We start from the raw sequence: 18409 nt of genomic DNA, 5'->3' as shown, positions 1-18409 counted from the left end.
ATTCCCACACGCGTATCTAAGCTACGCACTGTAATAATGAAAAAGTTATGGATTTTGGAATTAACTAAGAGTTTTTTTTTTTCTAATGCTCAAAATTGATAGTTCAAAATATCTTAGGGCGCAGCATTGAGATATTTTTAACTTCCTCTAATGCATGAAATTATAAAAATTATTAAACGTCATATTACTAAAAGTAAACCACAAAATATACGAGTCTGTATTCGTGTCTTTTTTTTTAATATAAGGTTATATAGCAACGAAAAAACACAAAAAATGAGAAGGTGCGACTGAGTTTTGATGCTGACGAGACAATGACAGTACGCTGAGCAAACATGTAGAATAACTATTTTAATAATTTATTGTTAAGTGTCTAGACATTTCTAACTACATTTCTCCCATTTTGTGATTTGACAAAGGAAGGTGTTATAAGGTTTCATTGTGTAGTAATGTTTCATTGAGAAACGATCCCGCCTACAAACATCGTACGGTTTCCTGATGTGTGTAATAAAAGTTGTTTTTTAAGTTTAAAAAAAAAAAAACATATTTTTTTAAAAAAATATTTTGTGTAAGGTTTCTCAAGGAGATTCGCCATGATTGTGCATTGATTTTGCAAAAGGGGTTTCTTAAATAAAAGCTTTTGAAAAGTGTAGAAAGACTTTATCAACTACAGAAATAGCGCATTTATTTCTTGAGTCAAAATTGGCTTTGTGCTGCATGAAACTGGAATAGGTAAAAATAACTGGAAATGTCCCCAATGTTAATCATCTGAACTTTCTTATGCGTTGTCTTTTTTTAAGGGGATGTTTGAAATTTTATGTTCTAATCAAATTTCCAATTTGTTCGCTCTTCATTTATACCTGAATAAAAGTTATTTTCTGAGTTTTTTTTCTCTTTTAAATCTCTTTCTGCTGTTTTAGCTGTATATATATATATATATATATATATATATATATATATATATATATATATATATATATATATATATATATATATATATATATATATATATGTATATATGTTTTTGCAACAAAACAATTTTGAGTAAATTAGCTATAAATGATGCATGATATAATCAAAATACTAATACGGAAAGTTGCTAATATTTTTCTGAGAAAGTCATAAAAAGTCAATGCCAAATAATACGTGATACCAAGCAAATATTTCGTAGCCCAGTTAGCATTCTATTAAAACCTTTTGTCAAAAATATTTAAGTTGTTTAACCTCGCAAATATTTTGAATATTATCTAATATAAGGAAAATGTCTGGCACTTTTACAGCAGGGATATTTTTTCAAAGTATAAAATGAATAATGAAGAAATTTACTCTACACTTAAAAAAAATACTCTTACGCGCTGAAGGAAGAGATTAGGAAGCAATAGGTTTTTTTGGAACAAAACGCGTGCTTTAAAAGTTCTAAGATGTCCAATTTTGTTTTCTATCGAAAGTGATTCTCTTTTCTATGTGTGAGGCTTCGAAGTAATGAAAAATGGGATCGGAATGTGGTGTCTATTTTTTAAAAAAATATTTCACTTTTGTTCTATAATTGTCAGTCGTACTCAATCTTCTCTCTCTCTCTCGCCGTATACATCTCATACCTGTCTCCAAGGAGCAGCCGCATAAAAACCTATTTAAATTATATTAAAAATAAATCGTTCGTTGATACTGTTGACTGTATTTAAGAAGCGTGGCTAAGCCCCAACAATTATACCTGCCAGAAAATAAGTAATTCAGGCCTTTTCAGCTTTTTGACTACCTTGAAGGTGGAGGTTGGGCATTTACACGATAATGATGTAAAACGCTGCTTTTAAACCGCAGGTTCAATATGGTTACATGAAATGATTGTTCTGAAGTAAACTAAGAGCTTCTCTAAAAGTGTAAAGCATGATGCAATAATCCGATGCAGACGCACAGATTTTGTCCAAATATCAAACCAGGCTGAAATAACAATATTTTGTTTCTCACAGAAGACGTGCACTTCCATAACAGTTTAATATAGCTGTAATTAAACACATTTTCCATTAAATTGGTGCCAAATTGAAAATTTGTTCTAAATCATGCACCTATGCATCATGATTTAAAACAAATTTTCAACGAAAGTCGACCTAGGACCGCAACTTTAAACACGTTTTACTCAAAACTTTGAAAATGTTCACTTTCATCTTTTTGCTTTTATCTGCCTCAAATGTTATTCTTTTACGGTTTATTTCCCGTGATTGATCCAAAGATCATAAGCAAAAATTTCTCAACCAGTTGTTTCATTTCTTACCGAACTGGAAGCTGTTACTTATTATGGTTTACAAGTTCTTTAAAATGTACACTTACATGGAAATTCATATAAATTAACGGCAGTACGAACGAAGAGTATAGTAACAACTTTACTGAATCGTGAATGCTTGCTATAGAGATAAGACGGGAAAAAATGCACGTTCAACTATAGTCCGTAAGAAAGGAACTTTTCATTAATGCAGAAAAAAGCCTTTGGCCAAGTATTCAAAGTATAATCGGGGAGGGTGGCAAAAAGCGGGTAAGTTTCGATGTTCGCGCGAAAATTGTAGTTTTTGAATTTTTATCGTAACTATTTATGTTGCGATAAAATTATTATATCCTAGCAGAGTTCTTGAACTTCAAAATAAAAAGTGCATTTTTCATTATTTCAAAACCTACATTTATTTATTATCAAACTTTTAAAACATTTGGAAAACCCGCTTTGCCCTAACAGGGAGCTCAAAGCGGGTAAGCTTAACTAATTGTGATTTGGTACATTTGCCAACCAAATATGAAGTTATAAATTATTTAAATAATTGACTAGCTACTTGCCCTTATTTTTAAAAAAATGTATAAAAAAGCTGTAGTTATCCAATTTAAAGTCAGCACATTTGTTTATAAAACATAAAGAAATAACTGATTAAATTAATATTCATGCTAAAAAATAACTTTTTAAAGTTATACTTATCCTATTGAAATAGAAAATCTAAATCAGCACACTAATCAAGAAATTATAAATTAATACTCGTACATGATTAAATCTTTTTTCTTTTTTTTTTCAATAATTATAACCTTAACTTTTAAAAAGAAATAAACGAAATGAGCATCGTAGTTTGTAGGTGGATGGTGTCGGAATAACTTAATATTATTGACAATAAAGAAATAAGCTGGTCTTCGACTAATCACATTACAAAACTTAATTTTTTTTAAAGACATGTAACCTTTTTTAAATTTTAAGCCCGGTTGCGCCTTGCCGCTTCACTGTTGCTTCGCTGGGAGTGATTAAAATTCGGGAGTGTTCATGTAAGTACGACATACGTATGCATCATCGCTTACACACCATGGGAGTGCATACGAAGGCCTTCCCGCTTTGGGACACCCTCCCTTACGTAAAAAAAAAAAAAAAAAAAGAAAAAAACAAAAAGAAAATTAAGAAGTAACTAGTTTACAGTCTTTTACAATTTCGTTTAGGAAAACTATGTAGAAATGGTTATAATTGCTTCTAATTATTGCATAAAACTTAATTTTTAACAACTTTTTTGTTGTCCCTTATTGCAAGCATTGCTGCTCTAATTCCGTTAAGTTATTTTTTTCGCAAATGAAGTTGCATCGTTCTTTTTGCTTGCTTGATCGTTTTCTTTATTGCATACTACAGTGTCACAAATTTTACATAGGCAAATTTTTCAAAAGAAAATGTTTTATCAATTGATAGGTAGTCAGTTCTCTTGTAAAGTTTTTGGTTGACAACGGTTCCTATATAACATCAGTAGTACAGGAAAAAAAATGTAGCGTGGTTAATGAGGAAAACTATAATAATCAACGGCAACACATTTTTGACACAACCCATTACAATGTTACAATGTCACCCTAAAAGTCTTCCGTACCTTGCTCCTAATGGTTTATCAATTTAATGGGCCCCTGAGGACATTTTCGCCATTAGACTCCATATGTTCATCTGTCGTGTGTGGAGGCACAACCCATTAGAAGCGCTGTAGAATTCCTGCACTCAATTGTTTATTGTTTGAAAAATTATTTCAAATAATAATAAAACATTCTAACTTAGCTGCACCAAATTTTTGAAATCTTTATCTTTCATAATTACTTTCTTTTATTTTTAGGTAGTCTTTCGTATTGGATGGATGTGATGCAGTACCCTAGCAAATCTGTGACGTAAACTGCTAAATAAACTCTTCTATAGCATTGACAGTAGAAAGTTTTAAAAACGGCGTTTATTGACGACTGAAAAGTACTGAAACTGAGTTTCATTCTTAACGAAAAATATTTGAAATTAATATATGAAAATCGCACCGAACGTGTAGAACTTTTGTAATTCAAAAAAACTGTTCATAATCGTAATATAGTAAATCTGTACTTGTGATAGAACATATGCATAAAAATACCAACGAAATGGCACCTGACTAACTCAAATCATTGAGTAATATTTTGTAATTGAGTTTTAAAATGCCATAAGCAAATTTCAGAGCAAAGTATAATTCATATGTCAGTTTATACTTTGAAATATTTCTTAAGTTTAATGCAATGACATTTTTTTCCGCACAAGCAGCACCATTGACCTTGCGACTGCTCCAAAGCGAGGCATTTAAGAAATGAAATTCAAGTTTTGAGATAATATTGAATATTTTTACTCATACAAAATACGTCATGCTCACAAGTTAATCCCGCTTCAAAAGTTTTAAAATGGAATTTAGCAAGCTTCGCAGTCTTTTTGAAAAAATTTCGTATAGCAGCACTTTCAAGTGTAAAATGCACTTCAATACATTTGAAATTATAAACTTGGATTACAACGTGAAGTTTAGCAACAGGAAACATGTGAGTACATAATCAAAATCTAGAAGCGTACTACACAATGAAAGAACATAGTATTTCTAGTAACACGTTGTGTGAAAAAAATAGTATCTTCATAAACACGTACGATGCTGATCACAGCGAATTCGACACTTATTTCGTATGGCATACGTGTTGTTTCTAGCGAGTACGTTCGCGGCTCTGAGTGGGGCGGAACTGCCCCCACATTACACAGTCACAGATTTGCAGAGGGTGAAACTCATCCAAGGGAATAAGAGACTGGATCCCGGAAAACCGAACATCACGATCGGATTCCTGAGCGATTTCCAAGTAAGTAGAATATTTACAAATTTATTTTATCTGGAAGAATTCGCATCGTTGTAAATACTGTTGGGAAATGAAATATATTTAAAAGTTTCATGAATAAAAATGCGTTGAAAAAACTCCAGATTCTGATAAAAATCACTAAATTGTTTTTTAAATTATAAAATAAGTCATATTTGTTTCATTACGATCTAAAAATGCTATTTGCAATTTTCTTAAGTCAGAAGAGAAACTTAAAAAAAAAAAAGAAACAACTATTACTATCCCATTAATATTAATTTTACTCAGCCCCGTCTGCCTAATTGACTTTCAATAAATGACTGAATGTGCCACCATGTATGATAATCTTCAAGCAAGAATAAAGTTAATATCAAATGAACAACTTTAGGATTTCTGGTTTAGTATGCAATTTTATGGGAATGGTATGTATAGGGGGTTTCAATTAACTTTTTCAGAACCTCGGCAAGAGATAGAGTGAGCTCCAATGAGTAGGAATCAAGTCGTAATGCAGGGACAAAAATGTTTTTATGGTGGTGTAGTGCACACAGAAGAATCAGAAGAAAAGAGCCACATAAGATAATATTTGTTCTAGTAATAACACGAAACAAAATAACGTAGTTCAAACATAGTGTTTGAACCACGTTTCGTCCGCTGATTTTAATATAGGTTTGACTATTCTGAGGGTTTTGGAATGTAAGCATTGCACGTTCGAAAAACATTTCCAATTCATGCTTCCGAGTCTCGGGTTTCACATAATACTCAACAGAGTTAACTGAAATACGTTGATTTAAACTTTAAAAAAAAAAAAAAAAAAATTAAAAGGCCTGCGTTGTGCGTATTTGTGTTCGTTTAATTTTTGTATGACTAAAACTTTCGCCTTAAAAGGTTTCGTCATTTTTTAAATACTAAAAGGTTAGGCTCAAAAGAGTTTGTTAAATCGAAAGAAATATATTTTTTTACTTCCAAAATATATTTTGGTGCAAAATGGTTAGTTTTCGAACTTTTGCTATAGTTTCGTAACCAAATATGAACATGGCGATTGAAATAGTAAATACTGTTTTATAGTTTGTTTACTCCTTTCTACGTCATTTTCACGCACACGTGGATAATTATTAACTGCTAAAGCAAATTCTGACATGAGATAATCAGAGAAAAAAAACTTATAAAGACCCTACTTCAAAACTATTTTTAAACTGCTGACCACGGTCAATTATGTTGTATTCTTTTCAATTCTTTTCCAGGACGTGGGCAAACTGATAGCAGGTGCCATTCCCTTGGCGGTGGACTTGGTCAACAATGATCCCCAACTGTTGCCAAGACACAACCTGCGTTTTATCACTTATGATTCTGGTGGTCCCAACAGCGCTGTCACAATCAAGAAGATGACCCAAATGAGGGAGGAAGGGGTGGTCGCATTCATCGGTCCCGATCACAGCTGCGTGTCGGAAGCTCTTGTGGCGGCAGCCTGGGATATGCCCATGATTACATACGTAAGTGCTATTACATTTCTATATATAATTTTTACAGTTTGGTCAACCCATTTGCATGGATGTTACAATTTTAAACGTATATTTGCATTTTATTCCCGGAATTTTATGCTTTGGTTTTTAACTGTGATGCATTCGAGTAAAAGGATCCATTGTGTATCATAAAATAAAGTACGAACTGCAATCCTCAGTGATTTGTAAAAACCTCACAGCTCTAGTGGGATACGAGCTTTACCATCGTTTTACTCACAATCTGTCTTTACTCACTTACCTCGACAGTTTTCAATAGGTAGTGTGGATATCCCTTAGGGTACGCGAAAATCTGTAAGGAATGCTTTTGAAACTGCTCAAAATCATATTAATAATGCTATAATTTGATTATGGCAGCAATTTCAGTAATATCATGTGATCCTGCACTGAAAAGAGGAACTTAAAGTACTTTTTATTTAACTTTTGAATCGGTATTGAAATAAATCACTAGAACTGGATAACACTGCTCCTTGGGTGACCGAATTTGTAATAAACATTTCGTATAAAAAAATCTTCTTTTGGGCTTAAGCTGCTTATTATGCAGTTAAATTTTGAGAGTTCAGTAGTTAAAATTTGACTTGCATAACACATTTTAGTAAAACTCTAGATTTTTTGTTGGTTGCACGCATAGCTAATAATACACACACACACACACACACACACACACAAAAAAAAAAAACAAGGTCCATATGTTGAAAAAGAACGAGAGTCCCTGACCTTTACTCTTCTGATTCTGCATCGGTGTTATTAGTATGGAACGCATAGACTTACATTCGAATGCCCTATGTACTTAAAAGTTTCAACACAGTTTTTTTTCCAAGTTTAGATATTAGTTATTCCGGAATATCTGTGGTTAAACATTCTATGTTGATGAATCACTCACTGCTTAAAAAACAAATTATAATGAATTTGTTAATGCTGAAAAATGCTGATCTGATGAAACGAAAAGCCATGGAAAAAAACCATGACGATCAAAACTAAAAATTCAAAACAACTGATCAAAAATATTCAAAAGAATGTATGGTCAAAGGATGAGCTCATCATCATCAAATATTTAACTCTTCAGGGGGTCAAAGAATCAGAGCAACCGTAATTAGCTATTTAAATCGATCAACTCGCTTTTATAATTCGTGTGCCATTTCTGACAGGGTTTTGGTTTGCTATTGTTTTTTTCTTTCCTTAAAAAAAAAGAGGTTTATTTTAGATATAAAACTATTGGTGCGGATAAAATAACGATTAGCAACCTCGTTTTTAAATTTGTTCTTTGTTTTCTTCAGAAAATTTGGCTATTTTTGTTGGGTGAACTGTTTTAATTTTATTAGACAGAAACCTACGCTTGGAATGGAGAAAATTAATAAGTATAAAATGCAACAAGTATTGATAAAGATAATACATTATTCATGCTAAAGTAGCATTTTTTTGCTCGTAATTAAAACATTGTGTCCATTAATAAAAGCTTTTAATTGGTAAATGGCTAACATATCCGTTATTGATGCGGGGGAAATAACTAATGTAATGCTCATAAAATTGACACCAAATTTTGATTATGGTTATTTCCAGTATCTCAATGCTAATCAACCAAAACTCGTTTTAAAAAAGATTTTAACTTGTAATAAAAATATATTTCAGGTAAAATAACAGTTAATGGACGAAATGTCAGAGAGTGCGAATAAAGGTTAAAATTTTAGAAAATGATGTTTTGGTCTTTCTCCAAATTGTTGCAACAGATTCGCTCTTGCAATTAATGGACGCATCCCAAATAAATGTTTAGCAGCCTGCAGTTAAAACGGCATGTACTTACTTATCTTTGATTAATATGAGATTCAATTGTGTGCATTTCAATTGTCACTTAATCATAAGACTACGCGCATTTCATGATGGTGAATTGGATCGAGAGCTGATGTTCACTAAAATTTCAGAACCGAGATAATTTAATTGCTTTATTATAAGTTTGTTTTATCACAATTAAAATTAATTCCGCAATTTGTGTATCATCTTTTTCTTCGTATATACTCAGTGTTAGCTTCTTTAATTAGTTAGCATAAAAAACAGTTTTCTCTATTTTAAAATTGCGTTAACTACCATTGTGCTCTGTCCTCTTTATACTAGGGCGCTATAATTCTAAAGCAACTGTTTATACAACATAACATTATTTGGAAATTATGAAGTTTAAAGCAGAATAATTCTTCAAATTCCAACCTCAAATTTTATCTGTACATGAATTTACTCAACATTTTCTGAAATTTTTATTGGCATTCGCTAAGCATTCTATTGCCATTTTAAACGGACTGTGGAGGCTACGCAGATCCCAATCACATCATCATGCCACTACGAGGTCGTGTTTGCTCCAACTTTAGAGCAATCCCACTAAATTTTTTTGTCGTATTCCTTCCATAAGTGCTGAAAATAAGGATTCAATCTATTAGTTCAGAAATTTAAATTAGAAAAATGAAAAATGTATGCTGTCTGAGGCAAAGTCATATCCTTCATCTCAATGTTATTCAGAGAGAGTAAACTATCTCTCTTCCAAGTGTTGAATAACAGCGTAAACACAAGTTCACATTCTATTTGATCACAGAAAGCTTTATATATGCAAGAAGAAAATACTAGAGCACCTATTTAATCATGCTGTACCAGTCTGTACTAGTCGAATGCTTGTCCTCCCCAAGAGACCCTGTTTTGTAGAATGATTAACTGTTTGTCATAGCTATAGCATTAACTAGTGATAAAATTTATCGCTGAACTAACATTCAAACTAAAGATTAACTAACGTATTATCATCTAAATACGAAAAATAACTCGTATTTCGTTAATCATGCCTTACTTAGGAAAATATTTATGGTAATCAATTTATAGATAACGTCGATGGATGGCTGTGAAAATACCAATTGGGTATCATTTATTACGTCTAAATAAAACAAATTTTTGGAACACTGAAAAATTCTTAAACAGGGCATTATCGTTAGAAGAATTTTATCCCAAAATTTTATAGAAAGAAATTATTACTGAAGATGGTTTCCAGCAGTAAATTGCACTGAAAGTAAGAGGCTTTGGAAAAATTGTGAAGAGAAATGTTGAGTAATTCACACCCACTGTCTATTTTACTTTAAATCTTTAGATAAAATGTATACATTTGCTAAGAAAAGCATTTAAGAGCTTGAACTGCTCAATATGAGTTTTTTTAGTCTAACCAATGGTTTCTTTTTTTATATTGTAGGCAGCGGGGGGTCGGGGGGCGGGTTCGCCCGTTTGTCACCCGGAGGGGGGATGACACCCAAAGTGGAATAGCAAGTTTTTTAAAATTATTTAGCTAAAACTTATTTTCACAACTACAAATTTTAAATTTTTGGGAGAAAACACCAGATCCCCTCTTTTCGACCCCACACCATGGTGTGAATACTATATACTCAGTATTAGGTTCATATTGTCAATACTTAGACCTAGTAGTGACTTCCTCTTATACCAAAAAACTGAACCCCCATTGTCCTTCCCTGTTTTTAAGATACCTTTGAAATAATTAGCGTACCTTCCATTTCATACACCACCTTACTGTTATGATCTCTCGACTGCCTGCATATTTGTGTCTAGTGCAAGATAATAAAAAGCGATCAAGTTTTTAATTATCTTTTGTACATTAGCCCACTTAAAATTTCGCTTTTATCCAAATGTAGTTGTTTCTGAAGATTGTATGAACTTCAAGTTTTCAAGTTTACATAGAATATTAAGTCTTTGCGTTTGTAGGGAAGGGGGTGGGGGGGATACCACAAATTACCACCCCGGGTGTCACCCATGCTAGGTACGCCACTATAATAGGGAACATATTTTGACCTTCTTTAAAAACTTCTTGGCTGCATGTTTTTAATGGTATTTTAATTAGTACAAGTAGCTTATCCAAAAATATTTCTTAAGTGTTATCAATTTCATTTAACTGAGCAGCAATAACTATATAATAGTGGCTGGGACTCGATAATTTATATTTCCATTAACATTTTTACCTTACTGTGCATGATCATTATGGCATTGCTAATTAAGTGAAGCAAATATGAATACCCTCTCTCTTTCTTTAAAAATAAAAGGAACTTCAAAAAAAAATTTTTTTTAATATTTTTAAATACCAGAAATTGTTAAGGTAAGAATCTTCTTAATATAAAATTAATTAGCGTTCTCAGTTAATTCTGCAATTTCTTTAATTGCATTTTCAGCAAATGCTCCTAAGATAAACAAAAATAAATCTGCACGAACTATTAAATGAAAAATAATTTTAATCATTTGCTTGGTTAACAAATGATGTCGTTACGTCTGCTTTTATCATTTGCTTAATCTGATTTTAATTGCTTTCATCGAAATAAAACTGGTGTGCTTTTCAATATATCTTTTTAAAATGAATTTTGCATAGATATATCTGTTTGTTAAATAGTCATTTGTTTTATTTTAAAAGGTTTTCAGCTTTTTTTATGTTCTTTAAATCTTTGTATATGATTTTTTAAAAGCTCTAATGATATAATTTTGAAGAAGAAAAACTTATTTTCACTGGTTTAAAAAATGACCTTAAACTTTAATAAACACAAATTGAAAAAAAAAATCATTATTCGAGGGAAAACTTGTGATTTTTCAAATATTAAAATAAGCATATTAACTAGTACTTTAATCTTTATAATTAATTAAAAAAGGTTCGTCGTCCTTATTTGAAATTTCAGGTTCATCTCAGTCAAGAGTTGTATTCATTTTATTACGGTTAATGTAATTGCTTTTGCATTGTATGATCTTTTTATTCGTATTTGTCAAAGATAATTTAAATTAAACTTAGTTATCCTTAATTAAATTTTTATTCTTATGAATAGAATGCTTTAGTATTATCGACTCATCGAATTTCTTCTTCTGAATAGAAAGTCTGCGGATGAGAAATAATTATGTTTAAGAAAAAATGTAATTTGTCATTTTGTAGAATGTGTCGCTAGTACTCTTTGTTTGAAATTCACAGCACTTATTCACTCTCATATTTATTTCCATGTAAAGAAGCATTATAAATTTAACTAACACTTTTTATGAGGGGGTGGGGGTAATTTTTTTGTAAATACCAAAAGGGGAAATTTAGCTTGGTAATTAGCACATAAAACGCACGCCCATTTCTGAAGATTTTCCCATTAGGCCACGCTCGCAATACAAATCCAAGAACAACCGCTTTTCTAATTGAAAAATTTCAACTTAAACTCATTCAAATTTTTGGTGCATATTATTAGTTCATGAATGATAAAATTCTAAATTACAACATAAATAAATATTTTTTAGTTTCATATGGAGTTTTATATTCCATGTCGCCAATTAAGCCCACGGTTTGAACGGAAAATTCTTAAAATTATGTATTGATTTTATAAAATTAACTCCAAGCTCAGTAATTATTATTATTATTACTATTTAGTTTTCTCCCCCAAGTACAAAAATTAAATTAAAAAATAATAGAAAAAAAAATCATGATTTACTGGAGCTCATAGATAAATTTCATGGGTTAGAACCTTAGAGCAGGAATTAAAATGGAGGTAGCAAGTCAAATCACCAGCTTAGCAGAAGCTGACCCAAAGACCCAAAATCACGTGACTCAACAACGACGAATGATTGGCGCTTGTTGCGTGAAACAAGAGAAATATACCTGATTACTTCCAATGCTTAGATTTCAAAGCAATCACGTGAGTTGGGGTCTTGGTTTCATGAATGAAAGTCTTCACTCCCTCCATTTTATCTCTTCTCAATGGGCAGAACACATATAAAATTTGAATAAATTTAAATTTTTTTACAGATAGGGTATAGATAAGGTTAACATAACCTGACAGCAGATCCTAATCACAACATTACAATGCTGCCTGGTTAAGTTTGCCCCGACTGATAGATAACATGAAAAATAAAAAAACAAAAGATAATCGCACGTAGTAAAATTCGCTTGCCGCAAAAGCAGGACTAATGGTAAAAACTGATAATCATTTTAAAACCGTTCTTTAAGCGTAAATGAGTTACACATATTTTATTCAATGACAAATATAAACTGGCAACAGCGAAAGGTTGTAAGTCAATGATATTTCTTTCTCAGTGTGCCAACAATGACGTATCCATTCAATTTAAATGGTAAAACCACATCACGGTTGCGGACCCCTCGCTCGTGTGCAAAAAATATGTTTAGCTACCAGTGTGAAGGTAATCTCAATTTCTATATAGGAGATTTTCTGTTTCCAACCTTTCCAGGGCTACTCCAAACATATGCGTGCACGCAACAAGGATGAAACTGCAATCTCTGGATTTCTCAACTTGTTCTTTTTTTTTCCGTCTGTAATTGATATATTTATTTATTTTTGCTTGACTTAGTTCAAAAATAAATACCTTTATATATATTTATTTATTTATTTATGCCCCACCGAATCAAACTTAGTTTGCTAGGCAGTCCCAAACTTTTTAACAGTTGAAGGCTGAGATTTTAACCGCAAAAATGTTTTAATATTCATAGGTTTAAATAATTGTCTTGCAATTGCATCAACGTCAGATATCATTTTGAAGTGTTATTCTGAAAATGTACGAATGACGAAAGATACTTTCAGTTAATTTTTAATGGAACAATATTTCGAGAATTGAAAATGAATGTGTCGCTTAGAATAATAACATATTCATTTTTTTGTCCCTTACGTAGAAATGACATTACAATTTATCCTTCACACGTTCCTGCAATAAATTGTGTTTTCAAAAACTGAAAATGAGTTTTATTGTTCTTTCCGTTTGTCTGCTTTAAGGTTTTAGTCTAATTAAATTATTAAAAACTCTTCAACTGTTAATATGATCAGAAAAAATATATATCTTTTGATTTTTACAATTGTGTATTTCGGATACTTTTATTTATTTTTTTCCAACTATACGTCTATAATTTTCGGAAATGCTTCACCAGAAGACTAATTGACCCGCGATAAACATTCCTCTAAAAGGCATTCGAAAATTTAAAAAAATACAAATATAGTCAACTCCCGATACCTCGAAGTACCAAGGGACCGGCTGAAACGTTCGAGTTATGGGAAGTTTTCACAACCGTCTCAAAAGTTTGGGACCCTATGAAAATTTCGAGATAAAGGAATATTCGAGTTATAAAGATCCAACTGTATCTGTTTTTCTTAAGTGCAATTTTTCGAAAAACAACTAAAACGCTAAAGGCGAAATAACGCTTGAGAGACGGAAAAATGTACTTTTTTATTTTTTATTTTCTTTGTTTTGAGAGCTAATTTCATTTTTTTTTTCAGAGATTCCCCATTTTACGTACAAGACCCGTATTTTTGAAACAGTTGGTCCAAGATGCATCCTTTCAATAACAAAAATGGGCAAAATAGGATCCACCAGAGTTCAGACATTAAAAGTTCGAAGCGGACAAGAAATTTAGCGGAAAAATAATAAATCTAACTTTTTTATATAGTGTCCAAGACCCCTGCATTGTATTCAAAGAAATAACAGCATGTGATAAAGCAATATCAACACAAAACAAATGAATAAATTTTGACGAAAATTCAAGGAGATATTTCAGTTCAAAATTACCAGAGACCGTGCAGAAATGAGATTGGAACTTATTGCCCTTTCAGAAGAATGGGAGGTTGTGGAATGAAGAAGACAAAATATTTGTATTTTTCATTCCTACTTTAAAAAAATGCAGATATTATGCGATGATGCTTAAAAACACACTACAGAAGCTCGTTAAATTTGAAAAAACACTCTATGCACATTATCAATTTAAATCCTTGTTAGCAGCTATATTTCCCCCCGAAAGGTGTAATTTGACTGCGAAAGTATACTGACGTGAGTCACAAAGAGCTGTAATACTTAAAACTGTGAATCCTGGTCCTATTAATGTCAGTTTTTTGTGTTCGAATTTTTTTTCCATGCTTGTGATTTCCCAAAATGCAATGCTAGGGATCATATAAAAAGTTAGCTGTCATCTTTTTTTTACTCTTCGCGTTTTTCGCTTCAAGCTTTAAATATCGTAACTCAGCATCTCATTTTGTCCATATTTGCAACTGGAAATATGCATCTTGAGCTAAAAGTTGCAGAAATAGAGGTCTTGGAAGTAAAACAGGGACATGCTGTATATTGCCTATCGAAGTTGCAGAATCGGCTACAACTTCAAGATTTTGATAGTACAATTTGCTGTTAGACAGGTGCATCATTTTGTGGTTTAAACATCACTTAGCAACGGAAATTTATAAAATTAATTAAAAGTAAATAAATGAGTAAATAAAAAATAATAAGGAAATAAAATTGCTGTAATTTTCAAAAGGCAACCAACAATTGTTTATTTTCCGCTGATAGCGGTATTTTGAGAGAAATGATTTCTTTAAAGTAATGTCTTTCTGAAGTACTAACGAAGTTGCAAGAAATAATTCGTGATATGTAATAGCAAATATCCCATCCTTAATTTTTTACGTAAAAAATAAAATTCTTTATCTTTCACATTTTTCTCTTTTTCTCTCACATTAAGTGCTACAAATTTTAAAGAGATGTATTTCTAAATGATTTTCAATCCCTCACGCAGTCCTTTAGCCCATTCTGAGACAATCTTAAATCAGTGAGGCTTACCAAAAGCTATATCCTTTTTCAATCCTTAATGATGTATTAAAATCCTTAAACTATTACAGTTTTAAAAGCGTTGTGTTTCATCTCTCTTGAAAGTTTGTCATTGTCTAACACAGTCATTTAAAATTAATATTTTCCTTTAATCGCATTATTCTCTCATCTTCTTATATAACCTATAAATATGCGCCCTTTTGAAGCACTACACTTTTCGGTTACTTCCCCCTTTCATCGACATTTAATTCCTTCACTTAATGAACAGTAGGTTTTAAGGAGCTGAATTCCTTCATTTTTCATTATCACTTTCGGGCCATCGTCAAACATTTTTCAAATAAAAGCTAAAGAGGCATCAATTTGGCATTTAAACGAGTTTCTTATTACTAAACATCATTCAACATCATTTAAATTAAAACAAGTCTGCTAAGACGTTAAAAGAAAGCTTTTATGCCTTGTTACACCAATAAATTCTCATTGCTATTTTGCAAAACATTTTTATTTCGGTGTATAAAATTTTCTGATCCGTATTTTTAAAACAGTCCAAGTCATTAGTACAAAATTTTAATATCTTATCATTAAAGAAACTTAATTGCTTCGAAATGTGAACGCCCTTCAATTCTCTTTAAAGAGCAGCATGCATAAAATAACTTTGTTTCCCCGGAGAACCGAAGTATTTTGAAACAGGAATACTTTTCATCAGAAAGAGTCGAATAACATTTGAGACAAACTGGAAAGTAAAAATTATTTACAGTTGTTTTAATAAGCGTAAATTTGTCTCGAATTAAATTTTAATAGTTTATTCTTGGTTATTTATCTTTGATGTCGACTGCCTTGGAAAATTTTAAACTTTAGTTAAATATCTTGAGGTTTTTAATAAAATTTATTATTTCCGAGGAAGGATTTTGAGAGAACTAAGGATACCTTTCAGATGATTGAGTTGTTTCCAGTTCCGAAAATTAAAATGTCATAAAACGCGGTATTAAAGTACACTGTAAAAAAATTCCGAAACGTTATTGGTTATTTCCGTGGAACGTTTCGGGGTTTCATAGGTTTTCATCTATTTCCCAGTAAAATCAAGTATCTTTGCAAAAAAGGTACCTGAATTGCTACAAGTTGCACGAGTACAGAGTTTTCAATGTTGTGAAAAATATTTTTAGCTATCAGTTTCAAGTTTGACTGAGCTTGTTTGTTAAGTGTATCGACTGGTATTGAATTCCGGTTCATTCAGCTCGGCTAAGTTCCTAATGAGAGCGAATAAGTCACTGGATAGCAGCAGCTTTGTAAGGCAAGAATTGCAGACTAGTGGGATGCTTGGTTCTTACTTGGAATTCTCTCTTAATTTTGGCCTTGATTGCTTAAATGGAATGGAGCTTTCTTGGTAAATCAGGAAGTTCTAATCAATTACATTAAACCTACCTAATTTTTCTTGAAGGTTCCCGAAACATAACTGGCTTTAACAGGGGAGATTTCCAAATTCTTCAGAAAGTTTTAAGTATAATTGCAGAAAGGTTACTGACGTTTAGCGGGAAACGTTCCTGGTTTTGGCAAGTGTTGGGCACATCAACTGCCAATTATTCTCCAGGAACGTTTCTGAATTGTTTTTACACAGTGTATATACTATTATGCCTTTCCTAAGTACAACAAATCTGATGGTTTCGTTTCCAGGGACATCTTACAAAATATCATACTTAAAATTATATGTGCAAGAAAAGGACAGCTCCATTTGAAAATTATCAGGAAATATAAAATTTAAAAAGAGTTTCAAGAACTAATTTTAAAAATATTGTCCTTTTATTCATTGTTATGTTAGAATTAGTCTCAATGAAACCAATGTCAATGACATTTCAGGAAATGTTACCAATGTATCAGAGCTTCCCATAGAGCAAAAGTAGAGCTGTCTCCTTCCTGCACCAAGGTTTTCAATTATTCAGACCATCTTGATTTGAAACGCTTTATTAGTCGTTTAAAGCCACCATAAGATCAACCAAAAGAGCTAGCTATCAGTCTATTGTTGATTTTTCAAGGTATTAGTACACTGGCTCAATACTATATTAGATGCTCTACATTTTTCCCTACGTTTAAAGTACCTTGACCAGGTTTGGTAACTGTTAGTTCATTTTATATTGTGATTTGTATTGTTCTTGTAACTAGTCGCAAATATCCTTTGGACGTGTTTACAATGTAATTAGGCTAAAGCAATGACTTGGGAACCCCGATTAGACCTATTTACAATGAACCTACAACTGATTACTACGAGCTTTGAACCAAACCGCTTTCCAACTGGTAAGGAATAGACCAAAATTTCAACCTGCAATAATGCACCTTTACCGTTTGGACTTCTTTTATCGTTGCTTAAAAATACTTCCGGAGCTGTATATTTGGTCATTGTAAATGACCTCGTTCGGTTATGTGAAGGTTAAACAATTTACTCTTCGACTGGTAAGAGCCCCTGTGAGAAAGCGCGGTTCCTTCACTTCTAGCCTCTCAAACACATGTATAAAATAAATTTCATTTTCTCTGTTTTAATGCAATGGTTTTTGTTCTACAATCAGGTTAGGGTGAACCGGGAAGAGTGATATGATGAGGGGAATGACCAAGCTGCATTTACATGCCGAAATAAAATGTAAAATATTACTCTTAGCTTGTCTGGAGCATGTAGCAGCAAGAGTATGAAGCTGTTACTCTATTGGACAAGCCAAAAGTGATTTTTTACATTAATTTCGACACATAAATACAGCTGTAGCATTTCTCCCGTTTTTCTCCTAATTAGTTTAGTTCAAAAAAAAAAAATGCTCTGTCTACAAATGATGTCAGTCTGTGAGGGGAATGGAGGTTGACGAAATTGTGCGTTTTCAGCAATTGAAATAGGAGGGGTAACAAAAAGTGTGCCATCACATTTTTTTAAACAAAATGCATTTAAAATCAGTGTGACATATGACTAGGTAAGAGGAAGTGTGACATCATCTCGTCGTTACATAGCAACAGTAAAACATATTAAGCTATAAACTACACTAAGATATCCTACTATTGTTCTAAGGTGAAGATTTATGGACAGCAAGTAAGTTCAAGAATTCCAAAAGTCCTTTTCCTACACGTCAAGAAATTAATCCTGTTGATCTAAAAGTCTTGTATTAAAACAAGACTGTTTTTCTCTTCATGAATGTCTATCAATGCGAAAACACACGTTTACG

At 32.0% G+C, this 18409-nt stretch overlaps 1 protein-coding gene across 2 annotated transcripts in view; it reads left to right on the top strand.

Moving 5' to 3' along the window:
* Positions 1 to 18409, top strand: part of LOC129221570 (guanylate cyclase 32E-like) — a 556299-nt gene that overhangs the window by 90489 nt on the left and 447401 nt on the right. For both annotated transcript variants that reach the window (XM_054856073.1, XM_054856072.1), the window contains exons 2-3: positions 4104 to 5121; positions 6357 to 6605. In XM_054856073.1, the coding sequence (XP_054712048.1) occupies positions 4954 to 5121; positions 6357 to 6605 (417 nt within the window). In that variant the 5' untranslated portion in view covers positions 4104 to 4953. The remainder of the gene's footprint in view (positions 1 to 4103; positions 5122 to 6356; positions 6606 to 18409) is intronic.

The sequence above is a fragment of the Uloborus diversus genome, chromosome 4 (genome assembly GCF_026930045.1).
Source record: "Uloborus diversus isolate 005 chromosome 4, Udiv.v.3.1, whole genome shotgun sequence".
Lineage (NCBI taxonomy): Eukaryota > Metazoa > Arthropoda > Arachnida > Araneae > Uloboridae > Uloborus > Uloborus diversus.
Note: the sequence above shows the minus strand (reverse complement) of the source record. Positions and strands in the feature narration are given on the sequence as shown.